The sequence below is a fragment of the Syngnathus leptorhynchus genome, chromosome 3 (assembly GCF_054491065.1).
Source record: "Syngnathus leptorhynchus isolate UIUO chromosome 3, UIUO_Slep, whole genome shotgun sequence".
Taxonomy (NCBI): domain Eukaryota; kingdom Metazoa; phylum Chordata; class Actinopteri; order Syngnathiformes; family Syngnathidae; genus Syngnathus; species Syngnathus leptorhynchus.
Window position 1 is genome coordinate 15,297,156 of NC_141197.1, and position 26,063 is coordinate 15,323,218.

Here is a 26,063-nt window from a genome sequence, read left to right on the forward strand (position 1 = left end):
CGCTGCAAGCAGAATAGAACTAAAATGAAAGCAAGAGCAGAGAACATTCTCTGGAGTCATGCGAGGACACCGCAGCTCTTCATCATCTCTTTGCTCATGCATGGAATGATGTGCCACAGCAGTCGGTGTCAAAGTGGCAGCTGTAAAGTTATCTCAGTAAAACACATACACACCTGGGCCCTGTTTACACACGTGTGTGTGTGTGAGTGTGTGTGAGCAAATCAAAAAAGAGAGTTTGCGTCAATTGTGGTTGTTTTAAATATATGTGTGATTTTCTTTGTTGTTTAATTTGAGAGAAAACATCAAGTAGGAGTGGCGCTAAACAGCTTTTTTGAAGATTGGTTGGCGTTCGCTCGGCCAAACTGTCGCTTGTTGTGAAATCAGCTGATTGAATTCGCCGCCACCAAGCAGTGCAATGACGACTCATATCTCGGAAAAACTCATAAGTCGGTTCACTCTTATATAAAAGCCTCAGTGTTTATTTGTAAACTTAGATCTAGTGGGCTAGTGTTCCGCTTACCCGGAATACACCCACAAATCATGAAGCTGATTGTTCTTGTGTTTTTTTTTTTCTCACAACAGACCTCAAAGGTCTTCAGAGTGAATAATCTACTTGCTTTGCAAGTAACACACAGCCTTGAAATTCTTGCACTTTGCACACTGAAGCCTTGACTGCTACAGTATGCTAGCAATCTTGATTTCTTTTTTTTTTGCACCACCTCATGTTCAATTGATGTCCTTTTATGAAAATGTATTTATCAACAAACAAAAAAAGTTCACCCTGAAAAGTGAAGTGACCAAATAATACACACAAAACAGCTTTTTTTCTTCTTCACAAGAATCATTGGGAATGGTTTTAAGTGTTCAAAGTGCAATACATTTACCACCCCCTAGTTTAGATTACAAGTTTTACAATGTGTATTTATTTAATCTGTATTCCTTATTATTATTATTATTATTTCTTTTGAAAAATATTTTGTCTGAGCACTTGTTTGTACTCTTACATGCAAACAAATGATCCTGGGGACAATTTCGAACACTTAATTGTATCAAGGGGTTCAATTGTTAACCCTACAGAGTCCATCCCAAAAATGTATACCTTGGAGCACAAAAGTACCTTTTTTTTTTTTTTTTCCTGGGACTGCATACAATGTGAGCAAACTGAGATTCTCGCAGGTGTCCTGGGACTTTGTGCCCTCAGGTGTGACGCATCTCTCCTGGGGGTCGGTTGATGCGTTCGACCCTACTTCCCGCGAAACAGATGGCCGAGCGCAGACAATGAGTAGATGAGAATGACAAGACAGGTAGAGATGGAGGGAGGGGGGTCAAGAGGTTTATTTTCCAGAGCTCACCTTTTGAAAACCTGCTGGTGAAGCCCGAAGGGATTTGATGACCACGAGAGCACGTTTTTTTTTATATGGATTGAACTTTCATTCAGATGTTGATCACTGCCAAAATGCTCATTGTATTTACTTTCTACATTTTTGTAGGGTGCATTCCCTGAAAGTAGGAAATAGTTTTCCATGAGTAAAGCTTCATTGAAGGCTTATGCAGTATGTGACGTTTTTCTGCCACCTGCTCTTGCTTCTTTGACCCACAGTAACCTCCTCCACCTCCTTTTACGTACTTTCATTCAGGCGTGGCTTAAGAATTTAGCTAAATAGGCTTATACTTGTCAGACTCACCTGCGTTTGCTGCCGCCGCTGTCACTCGTGTGTTTTTTTTTACTTAGTAATATGCAAACACTCGGTTTGTAGCATCTGTGGTCTACAAATGAATGGCCATTTAAAGCGATTTGATTTTTTTTCTGCATTTTGGATCACGAATTAATTTTTAAAACTAAAAAAAAAAAGTGGATTAAAAGCATTTAATAAAATGACTTACCTTAAATATTTTAATTGATTTGCTGCCAATGAATAAAACGATTACTGGCCCTTGTCAGCAAAGCAATTAAAAGAGCTAAGCGAGTGCATAAACCGACGTCGTCATCATAGCCCCGCCCACTTTGTAACGTCGGCTGACGTCACCCGGTTTGAGCGTTACTTGGGAAAGACTGCATTAATTTACCGAGCGGACTCCGAAAGGGAGAGCCAGCGATGGCTAAGCTCGGGCAGGACCGACGTTACGGGTTGTCGTGCGGGAAAAACAACAATAGCAAACTCGGACCCAACCGGACACTTTACCACGTCAAGCTCACCGACACCGCCATCCGAGCACTGGAGGCTTACCAGAACCTCAAGGTACCTGTGGCACACGCACACTTGTCACAAGTTGTTTTCCTCGCTTTATTATCTTAATTGTTATCTTTTTGTCTAAAAAAAATATAAGTTTGTGTCATCCGTCAACACTATGCGCTTAACTTTCCAAGCGAGACGCGCCTAATGAGAAACCATCATCCTACACACGCGCTTGTTTAAATGGTTTTTTTTTTCTCTCTCTCTTTCTTTTTCACTCAGGCTAATTTACCAAGTGAGCCGACTATCTGTTTCGAGGGGAGTCAAGGGGTAAGGACATGCTTAATTTCTATTTTAATTTTTTTTTCATATCCCCAAATTAAGTGATATTGTCATACTACTTCATTATACCACAATGGGGGGGATAAATTAACTCACCGCTCCAACGGTACAACTTTTAATTTATTTGTTTACATTAGAAAACTCCCGTCTATTTTATAAAAAATATCGATGTCAAACTGAAGGCCCGGGGGCCAGATCTGGCCGACCATGTCATTTTATGTGGCCTTTGAAAGCAGATCAAGCGTGTCAACTTTCACAATGCTTGCTAAGCTCAATACAAAAATTGAAAGTTTTCATATGTAATAAATAATAATCATGGTATATTGATCGCAGCACCCGCAGATGATTATCAGATGGATTATTATCTTACCTCATATCTGAGTTTGCCATCTCCGATTAAAAAAATCGCAATATTATTAATCGAGTAGATATTGCCTCCATCATGTTTTTTGTTGTTGTTTATTTTACTGCATTTGTCTACGAGACGACTTTGTACTTTATTTTAATTCGTAGTTTAATAATAATGTTTGATATTGTACGAAAAAAAACGACAATGAATGTCAGCAGAAAATAAATACCCTCAGCTACAATTTAAAATATGATCAAGGCCATTGTTTTTCCGCTATTGTGTAGCTGCAAAGTAGAAATTGGCACATATTGTATGTGCTGTAATGATCCATAATGAGGGTTTATGCTTACAGCACATAGGAAGCTTGCAGGTTACTGGGTCAGGCTAGGGACTGTGGAGTGACAGGGAGTGAGTGACACACACACAAACTTTTACATTCTGAGTCACAAATGTAGTGAAGAGCATTCATGTGTCAAGCGAAAAGCCCCCCCCCCCATGACGCACATTGGTCGTCGTGGGAAGTTAATGTTGCTCACGGCGGGTGTTTACGCTTGGTTAAAAACTTTTTTTTTTTTTTAAGAGGGGGAGGAAGAAGAAGGAGGGTTTCCAATAATCCAGAATCTGCAGCTAGCACCACCAGATCATATCTGTGTTTGTATGTAGACTGCATGTCGTCAGGGACAGCCACAGTTTTGACCTCAGGGAATGTTTTACTTTTCAGTAATTACACAGGTTGGTGGGAAATAGCTGCAGCTTGCCAATCTTCCTGTCTGGACAAGACTAGTAACTAGTTGTGTCTACATGCCCCAATGTTATTATTATCATCATACACTTTCATCATATTTATTAGTGTCGTTGTGTGCAGACCCAACTTGAGAGTGAAGTCTACTAGCTTGATGCTAACATAGTAAAGTTGTCACAAACGGTGCAGCAAAACATGTAGAAAGACGGTATGTGAAAGTCGTTACAGACCTACTTATTTATACTCTTTGAAAAAAAATAACTAATATTACTGCAGTTTATGGCACCATGTACAAGTTTTTTCAGATTTTTTTTAAAATGTATGACTTACCTGGATGCACCACGATTGGACACCTGTTTGATGTAAATGCTCACGGTGCATTTTATCTGTAGTTTCCCTCCTTTGTTATTGTGATGGTTACTGGATGATGGGAATTTCCACACAGTCATTAACCAAATGAATGTTTCGAGATAATTAGGAGCCATAATACTCTGCACGACAGCGTTAGCTCTCTGTGTCTTGACTGACTCAAACGTGCATGCTTTTGTGTTAGTAGGCTATAGAGGAGGAGCGTATTAGCTCGAGTAGATAACAATGCTCTCGTCTGTGTTTAAGACATCATGCTAGTTTCGGAAGAGTAATACAACCTGTTGCAATGCATGGTCCGGTCGTAAAGTCTACAAATAACCAGTTTCATTTTTTGCCTTTGCGTGTTTTGAAGTGTTTGCTTTTTGTTTTTGTACTCAATGTTTTAAAGGCATGAGTTATTCATTTCCCGCAACACCCCCCCCCCCCCCCCAGCCCATTGTACAGCGCTCTTTAGCCTGGCAAGATCAGCTGAAATCCCCTGGGGGGAACCGTGTGTGTGTGTGTGTGTGTGTGTGTGTGTGTGTGTGTGTGTGTGTGTGTGTGTGTGTGTGTGTGTGTGTGTGTGTGTGTGTGTGTGTGTGTGTGTGTGTGTGTGTTTCCTTGCCTCTCATTTGAATAACAAGGAGCAAGGGAATGTGGCCTGTGTTTTGTCACCCACAATGAATTGACTTCCTCATCCTAATGCATCACAGTCAGTACAGATGCGATGTACTGTACTCTGTCATGGAGGGTTCTTTTTTTATCGGCTTGAGCACCATGGTTTGAAAAAAAAAGAAAAAAAAATCTCTGCTGTGCATGTAACAGAGCAGAAGCTAACAGGCTTTTAGGCTCAAAGTTATGCAAGTCGAATAAAGTTTCGATTTTTTTTTTTTTCCTTAGCTGATAGATGATGGTTACAGGAAGTGCTGAGTAATCAAAGTGGTTGGAAGCAGCAGAAGGCAAAACAACAACAGACTCTATTGTCCCCCTGAGGGGAACTTGAATGTTACACTCCATTTCTTGAACATGTCACATGTCTTAATGGATCCTGTGAGCATGCAAGTGGAGTGAATTTTGGGGTTTAAGGATTCCCTGCTCTGGCATTGCTCCAACAACCCAGTGACCACTGAGATGGTGGAAAAATGACTTGTGTGTGTGATCAAGCAGTTCATCTTGGTTTACAAGAATAGCGTCCCGTTTAATTCCCTCATGTGAAAATCCAGGGTGCTGGCTCAGGAGGCATAAAAGGCTACTTGTTTCCCTGCCACACACACACGTGTCAAAGTATGTGTAGAGTCGGCCTTGCTTGGGGGCCACACGGGGGTGGTGGATGGGGGTGGTGGTGGGGGGGTCTGGGCTGACCCACAATTTGTTGAAGTTGACAGTCTGGCCTCGAGCACCTGCCAGAGACAAATTCTTCTTGGCATCGGTTTTGGGGAAATCTCAAGGACGCTTCTTGACTTCTTCTCCCCCTGCAGCATTGGAGCTTGTGGCTTTGTCTCTGTAAAAGTGCAAATGGGAGGTGATTACAAGCTCAGTCTTGATTACATGCGCCGTCTCCCGCTGGAGGCATTCGCATTAATCACCCAGCAAGCGACACCCGACCGATCCAAGCATTATATTAAAAAGAAGTCGATACTAAAACTGAGATAAACAATTAGTCATGCAAAACTGGGTCAAATTAGCTCAAGCTACTTTACTGTGGTAGCTGGTAAATAACATGATCAAAAGTTACACAATCACTAATGCTTTTTTAAAAACTGTGCATACTTAGAATTGTGTCACAATCTTGGAATTTTTTTACTTTATCTGTGAAAAAAAAAGTTTGGTCTTATAAAGCTTAAAACCTCTTTCGGCCTGCCTCATACCGAGTAGCGTGATTGAATACGACTACGAACTTGTATTCTTTATAGTGATGGGAAAATGAAGCTTCACATGTGTGTTGTGAATCAGTTGTATTTTTTGACTCCTCTAGATGGCACTGTTTGAATAAAAGCGTTTAAGAAATGGCAAGTCAACCTATGTTAAACTAATACTGCCTTCTTGAAGAGTCAAAATATATTCCAACTGGTTTGTGAAGCAAATTCGAAGCTTCATTTAAATTACCAATTCTTTTATAACCATTATTGACTTTTTGTCAGATTTTACTAAGCAGCCAGGGCACAGATGTGCATACCACTTTCCTATATCACAATAATTTAAATTTTTACGTGAATCAGCACTTCATTACTATGAATGCTGTGACATCATCACGCTAAAACACCAAAACCCAAGAAAAATGAAAAGCACTCGTGCAGTTTTGACAGTTTGGAATATTTTTCCAGAAATGTTTGGTCACATTCCAAATGTCATAACTCCAGGGCCATTGCAGCGGAGATGTATTTTTTATCAGTGTGTGATAGTTCCACTGTTAAATTACGACAAATTTTTCACACAAACAAACACTCACCAAGTGCCACCTTTTTGTACAATTTGGTAAAAACGAGCTAAGCTAGCAAAATGCATGATGACCCTACTAGCGGTCAAGGGAGAGGCTATGCTCAGCCCAAATGACAACGAGTAGTCCTGGGAACAAATCTTCTCTTTTGTTGGGCTGAGACGAGGAGTTTATTTGCCAGCGGCGAGGATGAGGAGGCAGCCAGGCTGTCTGGTGTGTGTTTTTTTTATGACCTGCTTTTGCCTCGCTCCTCCTCGGCCTTGCGACTGGCAGAAATGTTGATTACACCCTAGCGAGAAAAGCTCAGTTGCTCACGTCGGATTAACACACGCAGTCGCACGTGGCGCGCGTGTATTGTGAATCCAGCCAAGGGAGGCTGGCCTCCCGCTGCTAACAGACAGCGGTGGCGGCGACAAGTTCCCCCCCCCCCATCGAACCAGAGAGGCGAGGCAGTGCCACGGCTGTGGAGTCCAGGAGGCCGGAACAAAAGACGGCCTGTTTTCAGAAGGCCATTACTCAGGCTGCAGAGGATATGGAAACAATAGGCTGCATGAGTTCTACACCCCGACACCACATTCAAGTAAAAGATCGCAGGAAACTTAAGCCCGGTGCACCGACAGCAGTCTCTCACAGTTTTTGTTCCATCAACTTTATAGTTTGATAACGCCAGGAAAAGGGAGCCTTTTCCTGTCCAGTACGCCAAGACATTTCTGATGACTGACTGAGAGTGAAACCAATAGTGTTTCTGGAGAAATAAAGATTTTCCATTGAAATTGATGTCCATATATCATCAGAATACTCATTTTTAGATTTTGCCCTTCGACGTCCCCACTTCATTTGGAAGATGAGTAATTTTCAGAAATGATTCTTTCTGCCTGATGTTGCTGCTCATGTAACATTGTCAATCCAGGATGGATTAGCTGTGTCGACTGTTTTTAGCGCCTAGCGGCAACACGGGCTTTCAGATCTTCTTTGGACAACGTTATGTCACTGTGGAAGTTTTTAACGCTTTGAAGGTCGCAGAAGAAGACATAGGAGTAAAAATGTCGGAAATGATTTGGAAAAAAATCAGCAGTTCAACAGTGATCATATTGCGCCAGCAAGCCACATGAGACTGTTCTGCCGACAAGCGCCAACTTTCCTCCGTGTCCTTACAAAAGGGTCACAATGTTTATCTCGAGAGCTTGATTACTCTAAATGGGAGGAAAAGGAAGTCCATCAAAAAGCAAAATAGTGTCATTTGTATGATTATTATCAGTCAAACCCTGGGGCCAACCAACGAGTGGACTGTGACCAAATATTTTACTAGCATCAAAAATGACAACAAAGCAGACTATATAACAATAACAAATGTTCAATCAGCATTTTTTTTTTTTAAACGTTGAATGTGAAAGATTCTAGTGGCTTTCCATCTAATTGTGTGAACTCCTCTTGTAAACATTTCCACTACAGAATGCCAGGCCACTGATTTACGTGAAGTACATGATAGGCGCAATTCCCCATCACAAAAAAAAAACCGACCTCCCGCTGCTCGTATTTTGTAGCCTGCAGCCAACCAGAGTGTGCAGTGTAGCATCCCCTCCCACTTTCCTCAAACACTGCAGGTTAATCATAAAATGATTTTCTGCACTCTCAAGTTGAAACTATGTTTTTTTTTTAATTGTTGTGGTGGTGAAAAAAATCAAATCAAATCAAGGTCCATAAAATCCCCATTCATATTAAACTGCTAAATTGAGTGGAAATGAAAATTACGGAATTACGCCTGTAAATTAGTCATGGTAAAGAAAAATACGAGCACAGTGCTGTGTTTCTACTGATCACTACAGATTATTATTGCACATTAATGCCACTTCCAGAATTTAAATTTTTGTGTGTAATCCCACTAACAAGCAAAAAGTTCTGACCGTAAAACCTCCGTGGTGGCGGTCATAAATGGGGATGAGGTTTGACGGCCTAAGATAAAATCATCATAGTCTAATTAGTTACTTCTTGAGGTTGACCCAGGCCCTCAGTCAAATCAATTAAAAATAACATTGTACTCGTATTTTCTTTCGGAGGACCATTATGACTGTCAACGCCTTATATTATATACAGCATAAGCTACACAACCAACTGATGAAGAACTAGCGTTGAAATCAATGAATAGTAAAAAGTATTTCAATACTTTAAAAATATGACTGGTAATAAAAATTGCTAGCAATATCTAGTTTTTAAAAGTGAAGAAAGTTTTTATTTTCATTTTCGTATTGACACATGAAGTCGATGCGCAATTTGTCTTCACGGGCCACATCAATTGATGCCAGGGCCGTATCTGGGCCCCCGGGCCCTGGGTTTGACACCAATGTCTTACACACAATTCTTTTCTAGCGTCGACGTGTCTATCCTCACTCTCCTCACCGCCTCTCCAAATAAATCACGTGCGGCCATGTGCTCCCAGTTAGAAAGGCTGGCTGGCTTTTTAACAAGGCCAGCACAGTTTTATAGCTGAGTGGAGATCATCGGACTGCTGTCCTCCTATGAAATGGCATTTTTCCACACCACATATTTTCACTCCAACTACCACCCACACATTTTTGAAATTCTTTTTATTTTTTTTTATTTTTTTTTACAATAGTTATTCACAAATCTTTGGTGTGCCAGTAAGGTGACCTTTGCACAACTGCCTAATGGCTCATGAACGTTTGCAATGTTTTTTTAGCTCTGCGCCAATATAAACAACAGCACCAAAAATTTGTCAGATGCTTCTCTCTCGGAAAGCAAGATTGCACATTTCAGAGACCCTTTTACTATCATGGTGGAGTAATTTTTAGTATTTTCTCAGTTATTCCTTCAGGTCAACACATTTTTTTTAGGCTTTTATTTAAGTTGGTTGAGTCTATTGTCTTAAATTCAGTGGTAAAGGTAAAAAAAAAAAAAAAAAAAGTGTCCTCAAAGTAGGATAGCCGCCGTAAAAGCAAGACAATGATGATACAGTTGTTTTTAAATTTTAGAGGACATCAGCTCTTGACCGGTTGTGGTGAACCTTCATGTTCTGTTCATTTTGTGTGCACCGTGTACTCTGACTAATTGCTTGTGAAAGTGAATCAATCACAGAATGCCAACGTAACAGTGGTTCAGTAACAAATGTTTTCTGACCTCTGTGTCTTAAAAAACACATCCGGAATTAACCCTATACACCAACTTAGTGTATGGCAGGCAGAGATAAATACCACACAGTCCTAAAGTGTTGTGTCATATGCTGAGATGAGCCACCTGCGAGTTAACTTTCATAAGAAACCACATAAAATTTGACTTGCAACAACCTGCAAGTCAAGACGTGCAGCTGGCTGATAAGAATGGAGCGAAGCTCACAAACGCCGAGTCGGCTTGTTCCGAAACATAGTTTGTGTTATTGTTTGCTTTTCCAACAGACCCTGCATGTATATGTGGCTTTTTTGTTTTCAAGTCAGCTCATTTAGCTTTTTGTCCCTTGTTTCCTTTACAGTACATTAAGCTCCCAGCTCCCACAGCAGAATCTCCAAATGCACTTCGGGTCTTCTCCTTCTATTTATCCAGCGACTGCAAAGACCAGCCGCAAGCCAGCTTTGACTGCATCCATCAGTATGTTTCAAGGTAGGAAGGCAAAGAAATGCAGGGAAAACTCGAGAAGTAGAATTAGAAAATATATTTATTTATTTATTTATTTATTTATTATTGGAATTGTTGGTATTATTTTCATTATTTTTTTACTTTTTTATTGTATTTACACGTCCTATCTCGTATGCTGGCTTTGGCCCCACCAGTGAGTTGATATCTCCAAGAGAAAGTGTGCAGTCATGCGTTGCCCAGCCATTTCACGTGTGACGCATAACTTTTGTCCTAGAAGAATTTTTTCGAGGCAGCTGTTTGGAGCCAGGTTCGAGCGAGTTAAGCTGGAGGTTTTCCACAGGCCGTATCCTGCCATGAACCTTTTTGTCTCCATACCACGTAGCACAAAAAAAACCCGGGCTATATCCAGTCTGTGACATAACCTTAAAGTAACCACGGCCATCTTGGCCAGCTCCGTTGTCGGTACGCCGTTGTGCTCACTGGACTTAGTCTTGACGGCGTTGACAGCTTAAAGCTCCTACAGCTCAGCGGCTTTCTTTTGGTCTCGTTGGTTTTGCAGTGACGGCCGCGAGCAGCTGGAAGGGCAAGGAGTCATCCAGGACAAGATCACCGTGTGCGCCACCGAGGACTCCTACCAGATGACACGCGAGAGGATGTCTCAGGTGGAGAAGGATAGCTGGAGCCGTTCGGCAATTGAGATAAAACCCGGAGCCACGCATCCCAGTGAGTGTTCACCTCAAATGACTCGCAACCGAAAAGTCATTTTTAGATTCCTGTGAAAGGGACTTGCCTCGCAGACACACATATCCTCCAGTGGTGACAGATTGGGTTTTATTCAGTGGCAGTATTTTCTATAGGAAAATAGTTTTGAAATGCAACAACCATCCTGGAATGGATTGGATTCAATTTGATTTCCTTCAGCAGTGGTTCGAAGGTCGGCTTCAGAGTTCCAGCTTCCAAGGCTTGGCTCGTGGCCTCGTGTGTGGAGTTTGCATGCTCGTTTCATTATAGGTTCATTGAAGACTGAAAAGGTTGTCCTGTGATTGGCTGGCAGCCAGCCTGGGATAGGCGCTAAGTCAATCATGATTTTAATGGTGGTTGGACATGGATTGTTTTTGCATCTTTTATGAAAATGGAATTCACCAAATTTTCCAACTTGGCCGTTCTTAATGATTCACTTTCTTCTGGAAAATCCCAAAGATTACAGACCATCAGAACCTCCACAGTGCTATGTTACGCTTAGCTTAGCTATGCTATGCTATGCTATGATTAGCTATGCTACAGTGTAAGAAATTTGGGGATTTTAGTCCTTGTTCACTGCCTGTGCATATTTTAGACATATTTTGTATAAAATGTCAAATGTTTTGACTCCAAACATTTTATTAGTGCTCAGTTAGTCAAAATGTTATCTGTTTTTATTATTTCACTTATCAGTAAGCACATGTCTGCGGTCTGATATCAGTTTTCCAGCTTTTTTTTTTTTTTCAAATTGCTTGCCAGTAAAATTCCATTGACAATAGCATCTGGCTTTCGAAAGAAAAAAAAGACACAACACTTGCCCAGAGTGACATTTGAAGCGTGCGTCTTTAAACTATTGTTGCAGATGCAAAACGTCATCATAAGTTATTCCCTCTTATTTTTATTTGATCGGCCCATAACTCCCAGTAATGTTTTTTTCGTAAGCAATGGGATTGCTCACATCTGAAGACACATTGACGTTTGATATCAGATGGTACGAATCATGAACATCGTGCATCATAAATTAAACGTGCAGTTATGCACTTGCCAGCTTCTTTCTTCTCTTTTATTTCTCCACTTTAGCCCTCGCTGCAGTTACGTAATTTTCTTTCCTGGCAGGACTATCAGACCCCCGCGTTGTGCCGAGCTCCAGACTCTTGCTCAAACTAGATACTTTTGACCACACTTGGCCTTTTTTTTAAGGTGAAGACGATAGCTGTGCTCCAAATTGCTCTTGTAGCTTCAAGAACCTGTTCTTAAACAACCTGAAGAAGAGTCATATAATTGTGCATAGGCCTCATTGTTTTTATTCTTCCCTTAAGTTTTGCAAACGTGATTTATGTTTGACTTTGCAGATAACGTAGCACATACGGTGACCTTCCGAGTACAGCTTCATGCGTAATAGGATTAGCGAGGGGAGATAGATCTCACCCGTGCCCGAACATGCCCTACGAATTGAAGCCATCGGTTCCACCTGAAGACAAATGGCTTGCGTGCCCTTTGGAGGCTAATAGCTGGGGTTTTTTTGGGGGGGGGTGAGGTCGTCGTGGAGACAGTGCGGCTAAATACGATTATCAGGTAGTTTTTCGAATTTTATCTGCCTTATTTCTCTGCTCCTCTGGGGTTCATTGACAATTGTGTACTGGATATAATTTGTGCCACTATTTTTTTTATTTATTATTATTCACCCAAAATGTACATCATTTAAAATATGAATATAAAGTAACTACATGTCGTGGGTAAACAACATCTCATAGCCTTGGTGGTAGTTGAATAAAGACACATTTTATTTAGCCTGAAATTGAACGATTGTTATTAGAAGAACAAGTGATAGCTACTGTTTGGTGATTTTCTGTCTTCACTGTGAAGTGATCAAATATTAGTGTTCATTTTCACATGTTTGATTCATATTTGAGATCATTTGAGTAATTAGCTGTTATTAGACAGCAAAAGAAATCCTGCATTGGAAGTTGTTCTGTAGAACTTGAATGGCCAAACACAATTCTGGATGATGGGTCACTTCTGATTGATTTGAATGTCACTACAAATCACAGAAATACCATTCCAGAGTGCCATCATAAAACTTTTATGAACTGTACTGGCAATGTTTTTTGGAACCGCCATCACACTTGAGGACTATAAAAAGCTTGATTTGATTAAAGCTGCTAACCTTTTTCTACACGATAGAAGCTTAGCTGCGGTTGACCTCTAAATCCTCGACAGACATGTCACCACGTCATTGCAAGTTCCACATCCATTTTTATATCGTTAACATCACATTTTGCCTTTTCTATTGGTCAGGTAAAAGCGTCAAGATCCATAAGAGGCCGCCCATTGTGTCCGCATCAGACAGCGGCTTCTGTAAACCTCCTGCGCCCGGTCGCTGGAGCGGCAGCATGGCCTCGCTCCACCAGAAGCCCCTCAGGGAGCGCATCATTCATCTACTGGCTCTCAAGTCCTACAGCAAGCCGGAGCTCCTGCTGTGGCTGGAGAGAGAACGGGTCGGTCCTAAGGACAAGGCAGAGCTCGGAGCTATATTGGAAGAGGTATGAGGAAGAGCATACGGACACTTCATTAGGTACACCCGCAACCGGATTGTATCAACAATGAACTCATTTCTTTTTCTTAATTGTTTTGACTGTTCTGTTTGTTGTTTTGTTATCTGAAAGACAAATGAGCAAAAAAGAAAAAGATGGCATTCATACATGTTTTTACAGACTTGTGTGTTTGCATGCACGTCATTGGGTCAATCCGATTTATCTCTGCAGACGTGTTTGTTTTGGGAACAGGACAATTTGGCTACAGTTTGTAGATGATCATTTTAACCTCAGAAACAGAAAGTCCCATCCCGTTAGGGAGAAATTTCAATTCTGCCTGAAATCCCGAGTTACTCATCAGATTGATTGCAAGTGTATTGCTCAGTGCTCAGGATAATTCAAATGAAAATGGAGGCCGGTGTTTATTTAATGGTCGCTTGTATTTCAGGTGGCAAAAGTCAACCCCAAAGATAGCAGCTACCTCCTGAAAGACGACTTCTACAAGTACGTGCGGCGAGAGTGGCCCGGCTACAGCGAGGAGGAGCGACAGCTTGTTAGCAGGTTGTTATCGAGGTGTGTTTGACATGTGGACAAAAAGAATTGCAGCTGTTCTCCCATGTGAATCTCTGCATGTTTATTTTCCTCCATCTTTTGTTCCCGTCTGTTTTCAGAAAGTCGCAGCCCCCCGCGCACGGCCACTCGAGGAATCCTCAAGCCGACGAATCTATCGTCAAACCATCCGGGGATAGAATGCCGCTGCAGCACAGTCTGACAAAAAACCCATTAGTGGTGAGAAGTCAAAGCTTATTTTTGGATTTCATCACTTGTAGATGATCTGAATCATCCATCTGTGTTGATCTTCCAGAAACGTCCCGTGCCTACACAAAGTCTACAAGCTCTTGCAGCAAAGAGACAAAGGACGCAACAGCAGCCAGTCACCAACGGACTTTTAAACAATAAGGGAGCACCTGTCACCGATCCTCTTAATGTCCACACCAAACCTGATTTCCAAAGGACTAATAATACTTTCGAGAGCTACGTTGGAGACCAGCGGCACGCTTCCCTTTTAGCGCTTAAAGTGTCAAGCACCGCCGACATACCGGAGAGCGACCGGCACGGAACCAAAACCACCAACCCCGAGCCACCTCGGGTCGAGTCGGACTGCGCTCAACAGCAACAGAAGAAGAAAAAATCCAAAAAGCATAAAGACAAGGAGCGGGAAAAGTTGAAAGACCACCAGGACAAAAGGTGGTCAGAAGATAGTCCGGATCTCAAGCACGACCAGGACAAACTTGGAAGTAAGGCTTTTTTTTTTTTCATTTTTTTATCATGATTCATTTCTTACATTTCAAACGTCATAATCAGACTGTCAATCAAAATTTCCCCCCCACCGCTGAGGTCCCGAATCAACATAGCGCACTTAGCCAAGATAATCTCCTAAGCATAGGTGTGTTTGCACCCCTAAGCTCCCTCTCCCTGTCTGGCTCTCTGGAGTGTTGGGCCTGTTATGTTCCCGACTCAGTCAACAACAGCTCTCGAGCTCCCTAAAGCGACGCCTCCCCCGATGCCTCTGAACTCGTCTGCGTCTCCAAGATTGACATTTTGAATTGTTATGCACTGCGGGGTTACTTGACTGACTCATGTTGGTAATATCTTAATCTATTATGTGTTGTGTGGGTTTTTTTTTTTTTTTTTAGATTGTGACATTACTAATGACATTGACTTGGTGGAGAAACCGGATTATGTGAGGTAAGTTTGAACATGTTGTGATTTCTTACATTTGATTGAAACTTGTCATATCCATGATGAATATTACATTTCCACGAATAGTCAGCAGCAGCTGTGGCGAGGCATGTAATAACAGGTCTTTTCGAATACGTTATTTTTAATTTTTTTTAAACAATTTTGTAAGTACAGTATATTTTAATTTCTATGAAAAGAAACTGAAGTTTAGGTGACACCTTTGGAAGACTACAGAGTGGCGTACGATACAACAATGTGGAGCAAGCATGTTGGAGGTCTGATTTACTGTAGTCTAAGTTTAAAACCAGCAATGGCCGCAGAGAAACAATTCTGTCCCATAGTTAGTCGTTTTAAAGAAAAATAAAGTTTCAGATTTGGCAAATCAACTTTAGGATATATCTGTTGGCATAGTCATGAAGCGTTCTATTGTATTTTGGATGGAAGACATTTTACATTAATGTCAACATGTACTTAATATGTATATAATATGGTTTTTTTTTAACCCTTACATTGTTTGTAGTATTTTAGTATTTTTTGTTAGCTAGTTCTGTACTAATTGGTTACGTTGCAGTTTACTGGAGCAGAATTTAAAATATATGTCAGTCAAATGCCGCCATCTTGTGGCACAAAATGGAATTGCAGCATCCTTGAAGCGCAGTGAAAACAAATGAAATAGTTTTAGCGAGAGTTATACGGACAGCACATTGTCGCGTTCTGTGATTATTAATCTGATTTTTTTTTGCCGCACACTAAATCAGAGGTCTTTTTCCAGCGCTTATGTCAGGATCACAAACGTAGAACAACGTCAGCGGTACCAGGAGGATTTCAACGCAGAGTACGACGAGTATAAAGACCTGCACACCCGAATCGCCACCATCACTCACATGTTTGTTCAGCTCGCATCCAAGATCAAAAGCATGTCTCCCGGCACTAAAGAACACAAGGTGCATGACTTCATCTGCTTCGGAGTGAAGTTGTTGATGGATTTGATATATTTTATATATTATATTCAATTGTCTTCTACTTTTAACAGGTGATGGAAGATCAAATTTTAGAAAAATACAACAAGTATCGAAAAGTAAGAAACATGAATGGATCTAGAATACTTGGTTATTCTTATTTAGGATATTCCGTTATTTCTATCCAATCCAATTTTTTTTTGTATGCACAGAAATTTCCGGGTTACCAGGAAGAGAAGAAGCGCTGTGAATATCTGCACCAGAAACTGTCGTTCATCAAGCAGCTCATCGTGGACTACGACGTCTCTCAGGCCTCCTCGTAGCGCCGGCTCTCCCTTTGCGTTGGATTTGTGCAACGGAGGGATTTTCATGAACAGTATCAGATTTTTTTTTTGTCTTCAATTTTCTCTCACAAACCGGTCCAAGAAGAAATATATTCGACTCATCCAAAATATCCACCAGGAACACTGGAAGCTATGTTAATGGTAACCAGAAGCGCCTGTTTGATTTATCAATACACATTAGAGTTGCCTTCTTTGAGATGTTCCACCAAAGCCTTCCGGTCTGCTGCTTTGCTAGTGCCTCTTATCTCTTGTTCTGCTCTTTTGATATTTTCTTTTTTTTTTTTTTTTTTTGGGACGATAAAATTTAAGCAAAATGTTATATTTGTATAGTTACAAGCCCTTCATCTCTATCAACTGTACTGTTTAATTGAAGCTTTTTTTTTTTTTTTTAATGGCCCCCGAAATGCACTTGTTTAATTCAGGGGCCAGGGAACTTTTTCAGCTTTGTATAAAGTCCTCCATCTTTTAATTCATGGAAATATATGATGCAAAGATCAAATGTTGTTTATTATTATGTCATTTTATTATTTCCCTCTGGGGTTTAATTTGTAGAAAGGCATGGCAGGCCGGATGAAATGCTGTCGCTGGTCTAGGGATCCCCTATCGCTAAACAAAAGTATTTATTGAGCACACTTTCACATAATTGCTGGTGGAATATGATTAGACCTCCGTCCAATGATATGGAACAAAGTATTTTTTTTTTCTGATCTGCTAATGTCTGCCTTCTTATATCCTCTTGCAGGCCTGTGTAGATTATAAATCACATGATATTAGCCAAGCCCCCGAGAGAGCGAGTTGAATAATCTTTTCGCTTTATGTAACTCAAAGTGACTAGTCCCTTTTACATTGTCTACAGAAGCTCGAATTTTACATCTCCAGGCCTACCATAAACAGATTTGAGTTAGAGATTCTGCTTTTGGAATAATAAAGCCAGTGTTTCACACATCACACCATAATGTCGTATGCAAGTGCATCTCAATAAATTAGAATATTGTTGAAAATGTCAAATGTTAAAAGTTCAATTAAAAAAAAAAAAAGACATCAACAACAATAACCTCAAATGTATCAAAATTGTATAGAATAGGCTGCAGATAGAAATTTGTCATTCCATAACCACAATGTTGGGACATTTGGAAGCTTTGTGGTACTGTGGTTAACAGTTCTGGGGGAAAAGTCACATATTTACCATAATTCCAAATTTTGGATTCACTTATGAGCACATCCAACGATTGAAAAGAGATGGTGCATGTGTTTCCGCTCTCAAATCTCGCGAGATTACTTCAGTGTATCGTTTCCATGGAGACAGTCGTTGTCATGACGACGGATACAAGCCAAGTTTGACGTTTAGTTTCGTATGTTACGATGTGTTCGGGTGTTTTTAAGCCTCGATTCGTAGGCGAACATTTCAAGCACTAAACTTTTCTAATCCGTTTTAGAAGGACTTCAATTCGTAAGTACATAAATTGTTTATTAGCTAATTGCCGTGGCAATTAAAGGTGTTTTACTACGTACGAATCGTGCTTTTTGTTTTTATCGGTTAACTTTGCAATTTAATAGGTCTAAATTCCCTTGATCTCAATTATATGGATTTTCCTAAGGGGTGTCAATGAGTGACGAAAAAAGTTCGACTGAGTCAGAAACGACGACTGCGAGCAGTGCGAGAAAATTCATAAAGAAACCAGACACAATTCACCTGACAAATGCCACACAGGTAAGCACTACGTGACAGTATTTCTATTTATTTATTTATTTATTTATTTATTTATTTATTTATTTATTTATTTGTTTGTTTATTTGATTATTTTATCAGTGTGAAGGCCTTACACTATTGTTCTTCTACTTTATTATTTTTTTCTTATTATTATTATTATTATTATTATTAAACAATTTATTCCTCCCACTTTTTTTATTTATTTTTTTATTTTTATTGTGCAGCGCACATAAACAACAGAATTAATTATCTCAACGCACAAGACAAGACTGTTTTGTTTTTAGCTTTTTAAAATCATATCTTCTCAGAGCTACATTTTTTTTTGTTTTTTTTTTTCCATATGTTTGCAGTTCTTTCTTTGTGTTGTCTTTCAGCTTCCAAAGAACACAAATTGCCTGGGGTGTTCAGATGACAGCGCATACCTCAGCCTGGGTCATTCCGGTGGCTTTTCTGTGTGGTCTGCAAATACGCTTAGCCGTGAGGCAGAATGGTTGCAGGAGAGAGTGGAGATTACTTCCATCCACATGACCTGTGCCAGTGAAAATGCATATTTGCTGGGCACCATCGACGACATGGGTTGGTCCCATCCATTTCATGAGATGATCTATAGGCAACATTTCACCCAAAAAGTTGAATAATGAAATTGATGTCTCCCCAGGTGTTGCCAGAGTCTTTTTGTATAACTTAGAAGCCATTTATTCCTTTAGTGTTATTAACACGCTGGTGAGTTTTGCGAAATATGTTCATATAGAATTTGTAGTTATTTTTTTTCTTATGTCAGGATGATATCAACAAGAGGAGTGTTTGCTTAAATTTTGAACTATCCAAAGGAGGTGAATATGGCTCGATTATAATGAAGTGTAAGTTGTCTTACTATTTTCATTTTACCCTTTCGTCTCTGAAATTGTGATTCAGACTTCATATTTGAGCTGAAAATTCAATATCTCCTTACAGGCAATAATGAAATTTGGCTCGAAATCTATTACTTTCCCATACATGACTGGTCAAAAGAGTTAAAGGTAGTATAGTTTGGTGTTGAAAATATATTATTACGTTTACTATCCCATTATTTTTGGATGTTCAATATTTCCAATTTTTTATGAGGGGAGGGGGAAAAAGGTCCAATTTGAATCATGATTATGTTTTTTACAGGATCCCAAAATTTCAGCAAACATGAAATGGTCACCTGCTGTCCGGGTGAATCGAGTCAACCCATCAACAGGTATTATTTTTACCAAATAAACATCAGACTGTAAAATATTATTGAATGAGGAGAAATAACCCAGCATACTTTTGTCGTTTTGCAGCGACCTCCACAGAGGTCCCCAACATCTTGTCTTACTTTTTAGTTTTGGATGAAACAAATGAGTCACCAAGGTAAAACAACCCCTGAAGGAAAGAGGCTGAGAGAAGCCGTGGCTAATCTCGCTGAATCTTTTCCAGACATTGCACGACGCACTTCCTTCTGCGCTGTGGTCACTCTGATGAAAAAACAAAAGCAAAGCCAGGTTGGACATTGTAATTTTTTTTTTTTATCATATCGGATTATCAGTTGACTTCTGTGTACTACGTTTTAACTTCTACTCAAAGTTCCCTCCCATCCATCTCATAGGATCCCCGCTTTCTCTCTGTTTTTGGTGGAGCGGAAATTACAATCTTCTCTACCTGATGCTTTCCAAAACAGCAAAGGCCAAACACGGTCAATGCAGATCTTGAATACATCTTAAATTTCCATACAAAAAAAAAAACTGTAGAGCTTCCATCATTAACATTTTGGACTTGTTGTGTTTGGGAGAAGATCCCGAACCTCCACCGTTGGTGCTGTGGCCCAATTGGGCGGAAATCATCTGCTCGGCCGTCAGTAGGTGCACTCGTTTCATTGCGATCGGCCTCAGCAATGATTTGCTGTGTGTCTGGGACAGGCTGTCTGGTGAGTACGTCAAACAGAAATATTTCAATCAATAGATTTATCATTTTTAATCACTTCATAGCTTTAGTCAGGATTTCTATGACACACCATATCTCCCAAAATTTAGATTTTGAACCTACCAGAACCAGACTTGTACTATTTTCCTTTATATCCCGAGGCTTTCCTTGGAAACAAAATCATTTTCAATGAGGTTATGTTTTCTTTGCCACTGCTTGTTCTCGTAAAACATCTCTTAGTCCTCTGAAAGACATTTTGTCTTGCAAACCCAGGGGACATGCGCCAGAAAAGATATCATTGAAGTTTTTAAGAAGAGTCAGCAGAGGAGATGATTGAAAAGATTATGTACAAGGGGATTTTGTGACTCCTGCCAAGTCTCTTTTGTTGCTTTTGTGTCAGGCGCTCAGCAGGATCGTGGGCTATTCGCTTTTTCAAACAAATCGGCGTGCTTGTTAGTATGCCGTCTTACATTACAGCATAAATCTTTGCATTAAGTCGCTGTTCCTTACAATTTTTGGTCTTTTTCCTCGAAAATATTGCTAATTTTAATCATTTTTTCCCCTATAAAATCACATTATTACCGTCAAGCATTTACTGTACCTAATGAAACATCTTTAAACACCACGTGCACACCTTTGACTTAAGTCTCACCAACATGAGCTTCAAATTTTCGAAAAGGTAAACAAAAATAGAGCCAGATTTTGCCAGCCAGCTGCTGCGACATCTGAAAGAAACCCCCCTGCAGCTCTGCTACGCAGCTGCACGCTTTACTATTGCGTGACCCGATAAATAAAAGATATATTTAGCATTTTCCTCAGAGGACCCAAAAACACTATAATGAGGCTCAAAAGCATTTGAATGACTTGCCAAGCTTACAGACATCTGTCATCTTATTATTACCTTCAACTCCTCTTTCCCCCCCCCGCCCCCAAGGCTCTCCATTGTCTATCTCGAGAGTATCATCAGAGGGTGCTCTCCTCAGGCTGCACTTTGTGGATTACTGGCCCGAGTGCTCCGATACTACCCCGACTTTAACGGCGGGTGAAGTTCACCTGGTGACGCTTTACGAGAACGGCGCCGTTCACGTCGTAAGCACCGGCCAAGGAGCGGCAACCAACACTGGGCAGCTCTTGCCGAGGTTACCTCGATTGTCGACTATTAGAACATCGCGGGGGTTAACAAACATTTCAATTTGCAATCTGTTATTTCACGTAAAAGGCCGAAAGACAGCGGTGACCAGCCGACTGTTATTGCATCTGTACCGTTCCTGCAGGGCTTGGTAGGAAAATCATTTATTTAAAGCAGACATGTTAAATACATCTCGAAAATTCTGTTTTTCTTGTGGATTTTCGGGAAAGTCACTGGTGGTGTGCCGAAATGGAGAAATGTTCCTGCAAGATGTCGTCAACCGAGCCACGGTGTGCGTCTTGAACTTTCCCGCTCACCATCAGCTGGCGAGTCCATCCAATCCCATCTATTCGCTGAATATCAATCAACGCATTCTCTTCATACGAGGTACACATTTTCATTTGTGGAATGAAATGATCACACTGAAGGTTTGTGCGTCCCCCCTCCAGCTGACCAGGAGCCCACCTCCAGCGTTTCCTCCCTAGATGATCCAAATCAGAGTCAGAGGCAGAGTCTGCTCATGTTGCGTTTTGACGAGCACGACCCCATCAAGCCGTATGTTGTTTTGCATTCAAAATCTCCATGGCAACAAGAAAGCAACGTTTTAATCGGAGAGGATGCCTGCAACTTGTATCTTGAGCAACGGTTTGTATCGTTTCATCTCAATGAAGTGTTAAAATGCCATATTTTTTTTATATTGCATATTTCTTTTGCAGAGCTCTGTCAATGGATGAGAGGCACAAAGCTATTACGCAGACTTGGAAGCGACTGCGGCGTGCTACCACCACGTAAAAGCATCATGGACAAAAGAATCGTTTCTATTTTACGCCGAGGTAACATTTTCACGAAAAGTAGACACTCAATATTTTAGTTCTGGGACCAAGTTTGCAAATCCATTTACCTATACTACACATCAAGTCAATTTTCCCTATTAATATGAATTGCATCAATATTAGTCTAATTCTGACCATAAAAAAAAAAGTTTAAAAAAGAGAAATTGAGCTCTATATGATCAAATGTAAATATCAAAAAAATAATAATGATAAATGGAGAGAAATGAAATGGCTCATTCATTTTATGAGATCGCACAGTGGTGGAATCAGATTTTGATTACCTCTGAAAAAGAATTAAACGTATGGATCACGATCAATTTTAGATCGCACGTAAAAATCGTTTGATGCCATTCAGGAAGATTTCATGAAAGCCCCCTGACCTTGACTTCCTCCTCATAAATTGCATAAGAGATGTTGGCGTGTGTTTGAATAATGCAGCTCATCTTTTATGGATGGTGTTTCACATCGAGTATATGGGATAGCATTTTTTTTTTCTTCTATGTGGATGTGATCTTAGTCCGCTTCTAATTTGGGATACAGCTGGACTTCTTCTTGCTATCTCTGTACATTCCGGGGGCGTAAAATGGCCTTTGTCATTTGGTCATGGACTCAGCACTGATAATCCCCTGGAGGAGCCATTAGAGCCGATTCTTTGAAGATGAGGCGTGCTGACATCATGTAGAGGATTTGTGCATCTTTGTGTAGAGTACTACACAGGGCTTTCTCACAAGTGTGCTTGTTTTGTACCCAAAAGGGACAGCCGAGTCACAGTCAACCCTTTTAATCACAACTTACATTTTTTGGGGAAGCAGGGAAACAGATCTTTTTCAACTAGCTTGTGGGAAAAAAAATGTGGTTAATTAAGTTTATTTATTTCTGCAATTAACGGTGTGGATATTCAAAACAATGTAGGGTTTTGTTTTTGAAATAAGAATGAGATTTTTTGACATTTTATTTTTTTGCCCAGACAGCTTGTTTTCCAATGAAAGATTGTTTTCAATTTAAATACTTTTTTTTTCAAAAAATGTATTTGAATATTTTTCCAATTGTTCATTTTTTAATGTATTAATTTAATTGAAAAAGGCTTCATATCGAGACCTCCAAAAATAGTAGGATCAACTAACACTGTACACACAAATACAAAACAATGCAAAACAATTTGGAGACGTATTACACGACAAGTAAAAATATAATTTTCCTTTCTGCACTCAGAACGTACAGTCCACACCAAACACAACTAAGCGTGCCTGTATGGACTTTGCTTTGTGTGTTACAATTGTCTGTACACATAAATATATATAAATAAAAAGTAATATCAGGCAACCCATTTGTATTCCTTTCATATGATGCTTTCCAGATCTTTGTGTACAATGTTGCTTGTTGTCAAGAAGCGGTTGTCGTTCCCCGGGGTCCCGCTATCACACATCGGGGAGGTCTCCTGGCTACCGGAACTTGCCTCTTGTTTCAGCATCACGACATTTGGGGTGCCGGCAAAAGATCCCGTTATAACCGTATTGGCGTCCGTGTCCGTGGCCGCTCGTGAATTGCAGTGGTACCTGCGGCGGGGACCCTTGCGGAAGCGAATGGTAAACAAGCCGTAGATGAGCGGGTCCAGGCAGGCGTTAACGAGCCCGAAGATAAACAGGAGGTGGGTGAGCGAGTGGGAGACCTTCCCTTCCAGGTCATCGGGGAAGAACCAGTACCACAGGCCCAGCAGGTAATAAGGAGTCCAACAGATGATGAAGGAAGACACGATCACCACGCTCATCTTTAGAGTCCTCATCCGAGCTCTGGGGATGTTGTTTTTGGAGCAGCGCAATTGGACCTCATTGGAGAAAGCTTTCAGGAGAAGTCAACAAAGGTCATCAAAGATACACGCATATATTCATCCAAATAAAACTCACCGTTGTCCCTTTTCAGGCGCTTGGAGATCTCAGCGAAGATCCTGGTGTAACACGTGATCATGATAGCCAGGGGCAGCAAGAAGAGGCAGAAGAAGGTGAACATGTTGTACGCCGTCTCGTGCCAATGGCTCCCAAAATTTCCTCGAGTGGTGCACTGCGTGAAGTCCTCGGGATACTTGATGGTCACGTTGTGGAACAGGAAGAGCTAAGTTGGAACATTTACAGATTAATGAATAGTCATTTTAGGCAGCTGCTCTTGTGTTTGGTATTTTTGAAATGATCAAATGTTGAGCTTCGAAAGATTGGTCAATAGGAAATTTCAATCAGTTTGTCCTTAAATGTATTTTTTATTGGAAGTGAGCTGACCTGAGGGATGGAGAGCAAAACGCTCATGGTCCACGCAACCGCCAGCATGAATTTATTCCTCTTCCGGGCCTCGTTAATGGCCAGCGGGTTGAGAATGGCCGACTGGCGGTCCAGGCTGATCACCACGGTGACGAAAGCACCCGAATACATGGCCAGGAGCTTGAGGAACATCAGGAGCCTGCAAGCAAAATCACCCGCCAGCCACTGCACCGTGATGTTCCACGCCGCGTCCACGGGCATCACCACGAACGTCACCAGGAGGTCAGCTAGCGTCAGGTTGACTATCAGAACCCGGACGTGGGATTTACGCTTGCCGTCCACGTAGGCTACACGCAACACGGCAAGGTTGCAGAAGGTCGACACGCCGCACAAGATGAAGGTGACGATCACCCGGACTTTGGCGGCGGTGCTGAAGGTGGGCAGCTCCAGGCATGGTGACGACACGTTGCAGATGACGTCGGCGGGCTGGAGCTCGGGAGATACTTCATACATACTAGCACTCATTTTCCAGAGAGGAACGCATTCTATACAACCAGAAGAAGAAATGATGGGTGAGTCACCCGCAAATCCTTTTACCGGTTTAATGTCAACATCTCAAGTCATATGCACCAATCATTTCAAAACCAATGTGCCGTGTTGTCACAGCTACTCATTACTTGGCTTTAAATGTAATTTAATTAAGTTACTGATGACTTGGAAAGTAACTAAGTCTGTAAAGTATGTCATCAGTCATGTAATTAGTCTTTTAAGGTAACCGGCAAAGACATGCAGTTGTGTAATTTAAGCCGGTTGTGCTTTGCAGTTCAGCTTTTTGTATTAAGTGTGAAATAATCCCAAATGTACATTTCCCGTCTTTTTTAAAGTCTTTCCTCCTGGTTTACGTGTATTGTTATGTAAGCCTGGAGTAACAGTCCATGTGGAAAACTAATCACAGCAACATATGGCGAACAATCCGCGCAATCATTGTAAGTACTATAAAGAAAAATCTGTAATGTACTGAAGCCTCAAAAAGTGAACCACTCATAGCGAGGGAGAGCTGTACTGTACATCATTACTAAATTTGGATTTAGTCACCAAAATGCCATTCTTCTTTCTATAGCAAAATGAACGTCAAAGTCATTGTTCTATTTTCACCAAATGTCTTGTTTTCTCCGCTTTTTGGTCAGAAACTGCTGTTTTTGGGGAAGCCAACCAATATTCTACTGTTAATTACTATCGAGTTGAAAACATGTACATTTGTGCTACACTGCACAAATAGCATCCAATTTTGTCCTACTAAATTCACAATAAAGTAAATTGCATGCATTAATCAAGTGGTCCGATATTTTATCCAAAATAATTTCTCAGCTTTAGTGGAAATTCACAAAAAAACTGTACTTACTCGCTGTGTAGAAATGTGCTTCCGTGCATGTTTGGTAAGAATTGGAAAAAAAAAAAGAACGAGAGAAAAAAAATCTTGCAATAAACGCAGCCTACAAATAAGAGTGGAGTTCAGTATGAAGAGCTTCTCTTTGAATGCACGCACGCATACATGTTCACCCTCCCACATGCAGCCTGGGTGCCAATGAGGGAAGAGCATAGGTGTGGCCTTACCTCGAAAAATACTGAAATATAAATTGTGCACGACTGTCAATTTTTATGACTACATTGAAAATAAAGCTGGTAAATGTGCAATAATAAACAATTGATTGTGAACAGATTCTAATTCTACCTGTTATACATTAACATAATAATAATATTCCGTTATCTCCTTGCACGTATGCCAGTTATTACCCAATAGGTCCAGCTGGATTCATTTCCTTAGTTGCATTTAGAGGAGCTGGTCAAGGAACACGCTGACCCAAAACAGGTATTATCTTGTCATCATACCTCCCTTTCAATCGAAGCTACTGT

The 26,063-nt window shown here is 40.7% G+C and overlaps 3 protein-coding genes across 3 annotated transcripts; 2 read left to right on the forward strand and 1 right to left on the reverse strand.

The window, feature by feature from the left end:
* Positions 1-1,699: 1,699 nt before the first annotated feature.
* LOC147059475 (RNA polymerase II elongation factor ELL2-like) lies at positions 1,700-16,800 on the forward strand. The gene is made up of 12 exons (XM_085907329.1): positions 1,700-2,240; positions 2,457-2,504; positions 9,877-10,004; positions 10,540-10,703; positions 13,020-13,264; positions 13,704-13,828; positions 13,927-14,044; positions 14,121-14,553; positions 14,953-15,004; positions 15,771-15,942; positions 16,032-16,076; positions 16,170-16,800. The coding sequence occupies exons 1-12, from the start codon at positions 2,097-2,099 to the stop codon at positions 16,278-16,280; spliced, it is 1,785 nt and encodes a 594-aa protein (XP_085763455.1). The 5' UTR covers positions 1,700-2,096; the 3' UTR covers positions 16,281-16,800.
* Positions 16,801-16,963: 163 nt separating this feature from the next.
* On the forward strand, positions 16,964-23,215 carry wdr93 (WD repeat domain 93). The gene is made up of 16 exons (XM_085907330.1): positions 16,964-17,751; positions 17,900-18,012; positions 18,387-18,588; positions 18,671-18,735; positions 18,794-18,872; positions 18,967-19,031; positions 19,165-19,234; positions 19,320-19,389; positions 19,456-19,520; positions 19,625-19,711; positions 19,811-19,942; positions 20,873-21,077; positions 21,158-21,218; positions 21,298-21,454; positions 21,517-21,712; positions 21,784-23,215. The coding sequence occupies exons 2-16, from the start codon at positions 17,908-17,910 to the stop codon at positions 21,857-21,859; spliced, it is 1,635 nt and encodes a 544-aa protein (XP_085763456.1). The 5' UTR covers positions 16,964-17,751; positions 17,900-17,907; the 3' UTR covers positions 21,860-23,215.
* Positions 23,216-23,239: 24 nt separating this feature from the next.
* Positions 23,240-24,677, reverse strand: LOC147059477 (putative gonadotropin-releasing hormone II receptor). Its single transcript, XM_085907200.1, has 3 exons — positions 24,171-24,677; positions 23,805-24,009; positions 23,240-23,739 (listed from the first exon to the last, which is right to left on the reverse strand). The coding sequence occupies exons 1-3, from the start codon at positions 24,672-24,674 to the stop codon at positions 23,240-23,242; spliced, it is 1,209 nt and encodes a 402-aa protein (XP_085763326.1). The 5' UTR covers positions 24,675-24,677.
* Between the last annotated feature and the right edge of the window lie 1,386 nt (positions 24,678-26,063).

Coding starts and splice junctions, on each gene's coding strand:
- LOC147059475 (XM_085907329.1), top strand. CDS start 2,097: ATGGCTAAGCTCGGGCAGGACCGACGTTACGGGTTGTCGTGCGGGAAA. Junction 14,045..14,120: donor TGACAAAAAACCCATTAGTG/GTGAGAAGTCAA, acceptor TTGATCTTCCAG/AAACGTCCCGTGCCTACACA. Junction 14,554..14,952: donor CGACCAGGACAAACTTGGAA/GTAAGGCTTTTT, acceptor TTTTTTTTTTAG/ATTGTGACATTACTAATGAC.
- wdr93 (XM_085907330.1), top strand. CDS start 17,908: ATGAGTGACGAAAAAAGTTCGACTGAGTCAGAAACGACGACTGCGAGC. Junction 18,589..18,670: donor GGGCACCATCGACGACATGG/GTTGGTCCCATC, acceptor ATGTCTCCCCAG/GTGTTGCCAGAGTCTTTTTG. Junction 18,873..18,966: donor TGGCTCGATTATAATGAAGT/GTAAGTTGTCTT, acceptor ATCTCCTTACAG/GCAATAATGAAATTTGGCTC.
- LOC147059477 (XM_085907200.1), bottom strand. CDS start 24,674: ATGAGTGCTAGTATGTATGAAGTATCTCCCGAGCTCCAGCCCGCCGAC. Junction 24,010..24,170: donor TTTTGCTCTCCATCCCTCAG/GTCAGCTCACTT, acceptor GTTCCAACTTAG/CTCTTCCTGTTCCACAACGT. Junction 23,740..23,804: donor GCGCCTGAAAAGGGACAACG/GTGAGTTTTATT, acceptor TTCTCCTGAAAG/CTTTCTCCAATGAGGTCCAA.